The following is a 2970-nucleotide window of genomic DNA, read 5'->3' on the forward strand; positions in this document are numbered from 1 at the left end:
ATGGACTACATTGCTCAGCTTCCAGATTCAATTGTTTACCATATCTTAGAGAGGGTGCCTATTGATCAAATGGTGCAAACCTCTACGCTTTCAAAAGCATGGAGGTACAAGTGGGCCGAGAATCCACACATAATTCTCACCACGAGAACATTGCCATTTCTTGATAATGGAAGGATAAAGCGCTTCATAGACAAGTTTTTGCTATTGCACCGTGAAGATATAGCAACATTTTAGCTAGCTCACGAGCATTTGGACTCTGAAGAAGATGTTGACACTTGGCTTCTCCATATTTTGAGGAAAAAAATCAGCAAATTGGTCTTACATATGCACTTTGATGCTGAGTATCTAGTGCCATCCTCACTTTTCAGGTTCAAGTATCTTGTGGAGCTAAATCTGTCCGAATGTGAAGTTCCCGACCCCTCCGAGTCATTCAAAATGCAGTCTCTCAGATTTCTACACTTGCAAAATGTTCTTGTAACTGAAAAAAGCATCAATGCCCTCACTGGAAAAGCATGTCAGAGAGTAGAGGAATTAAAGTTGATCAACGTACACGCGCAGGAAGCTTTGTTGACTCTTATTATCAATCTTCCTAACCTGAAAATTCTTAAGCTTTGAGGCGATTTTCAGGGCCTAATTCTTAAGAACACATCGAGATGAATGGAGGCTGATATCGCTCAGTTGGATGCTCAGCATATGGGCAATACTACCTCAAGCAACTTCACAAACTTATTCTCTCAAATTCCTTCTGTGCAAAAGCTGACAATGCAAAACAACCTTGTGAAGGTAACTTCAAACTGGTCTTTTTTTTCCAGTTTATTTTATGCTTATCTATTAACTTGCTTTTATTTTGAATCAGTTTTTAGGTCAACCTTCTCGGTCAAAGGGGCCTGAGTATAAGTCACTAGAGCATTTGTCATCATTATCCTTGTACACTGATTTGAACAACCCTCAGCTTCTTTCCACAACATTGAGAATATTGGGAATGAGTCGTAATTTAACTTCATTAGAGATAACCGTAAGTTTTTTTCTTTTTCAACATTTTCTTTCTCTATATTCTGTAATATGTGACATTTTAAACCTCTTAAACTTTTTTTTTTAATTCAATTTGTAGACACGCTTAGCATTTGAACAGGACACAAGTTTATGGGAGAACATTGAGGTCATTGTATTTGAGAAATTGGAATTTGTGGAGATGTTCGGGGTTTTGGGGACTAGAGCTGAAGTTGAATTCCTAAAACTTCTGTTGAACAGATCGAAGAAGTTGGGGCGAATTACGATACATCCTTCTCGAGACGTTTGAAAAGAGTTCTGGTATGTTAATTTATCATGTTCCTAACTTGTATTCTAATCTACTTTGTATTCCCGACTTGTATTCTAGTTTAACAGGGTTTTTTTACTGTTGAACAATAGGATTTGTGGAAGAGAATTTGGTAATGAACATGTCTTTTAGAAACATGCATGTACAGTACAGGAGTAAAAGGATGGAGTCAACCTTCATGGAGCACCATTTTTTCTAATTTTTTTTAGTAGAGCTCTGTTAAATGATGTATGTTTTCACGAAAAATGATATGCCGTTTGTAACTAGTAGACGAATGATATGCCATTTTGTTATGTAAAACAAATGTCATTTTTACGCTAGTATAAACAACATAGATGATATATTTTGCACTAGAAAACGTATGTTGCAAGCGATCAACATTCAACTATGTCATAAGTGAAGTATTTGTTCGAAAGATTGTAATGTGTCCCTCAAATTAAATCACACAAATATGGAGTCATTATAAAGCACCACAACGTTTACTGTGGCTGCGAAGGGGGTGCAACGCGTTTAGAAGCGCTGGAGCCCATGGACTGCGCCTATTTGGCGCAGGTTTGAGCAGGACAAGCGCTGCAGCGCTATGCAGCGCAGTCTGGCACAGTTTGCTGCTACTAGATGCGCTGCAACACCTATTTAGGGTGCTGCAACGCCTGCCCGAGCATGCAGGGTCGCTGCAGCGCCTGTTGTGCAGCCCTGAAGGGCTATTTCTCTGTCTTATGCACTGTAGTGGGAAAAAACATCCGCTGCAGTGCCAATACTGTAGAAATCACTATTTTCTTGTGATTTTGAGATCTAAAATGTTTAAATCATTGCATCCATTGGTGATATGTTTTCACACATATTTGAACACCTATTGAATTTTAATGAAAAGGTATATTTATGTGAATGGTTGTGATGTTTGAAGAGGATGTGCTCATTCATGAATAACACCTTTATCTTTATTAGTTCTCCATAAAATTTACAGACTTAATTTATGTTCTTGAACACAATATTATTGTTAGATATTGTGTTCAAGGGTTTATTGTATCTTTGGGGTAATTTGTCATTAAAATTCATTAGCAAACTTTGAGAAGTGAAGGCAAATAAAACCTTAAAGGAAAGTATTCCTATATACATAAAACCCTCTTGTTTTCTGCATTCTTTTTATCCTCTACACTCAAATTCTCCAATAATTTTTAAGGATTTAAGTTGCTGCAATGGAGGTTGAAAAGAATATGACATCTTTCCTCAATCTGAATATCCAACTTGATCGCTTTGATGGTACCAATTTCACCCGCTAGAAGGGAAAGTCGTTCTTCCATCTCACCGTCCTCAAGATCGCCTTCGTACTTGATCCAAAGTTGGAACAACTTCCGGAATCGAAGTAGGATGATTCCGAAGACTTGAAGGCTGCAAGGAAGAAGCGTGAAGATGATGAACTTGATTACTAGAAGGGAAAGTCGTTCTTCCATCTCACCGTCCTCAAGATCGCCTTCGTACTTGATCCAAAGTTGAAACAACTTCCGGAATCGAAGTAGGATGATTACGAAGACTTGAAGGCTGCAAGGAAGAAGCGTGAAGATGATGAACTTGATTTTGATCTACTCTTGAAGAAAGCAAGCAATCTGAGTTCATCGACGTTCTATCTTGGATATCGGAACATTTCCGACTGA

The 2970-nt window shown here is 38.2% G+C and overlaps 1 protein-coding gene across 1 annotated transcript; it reads left to right on the forward strand.

Moving 5' to 3' along the window:
- Positions 1-615, forward strand: LOC112091403 (putative FBD-associated F-box protein At5g56440). Its single transcript, XM_024164974.1, has 2 exons — positions 1-194; positions 369-615. Exons 1-2 carry the CDS (start codon positions 1-3, stop codon positions 613-615), a joined length of 441 nt encoding a protein of 146 aa, XP_024020742.1.
- The last annotated feature ends 2355 nt before the right edge of the window (positions 616-2970 follow it).

This window comes from Morus notabilis, unplaced genomic scaffold (assembly GCF_000414095.1).
Source record: "Morus notabilis unplaced genomic scaffold, ASM41409v2 Scaffold59, whole genome shotgun sequence".
NCBI classification, from domain to species: Eukaryota; Viridiplantae; Streptophyta; class Magnoliopsida; order Rosales; family Moraceae; genus Morus; species Morus notabilis.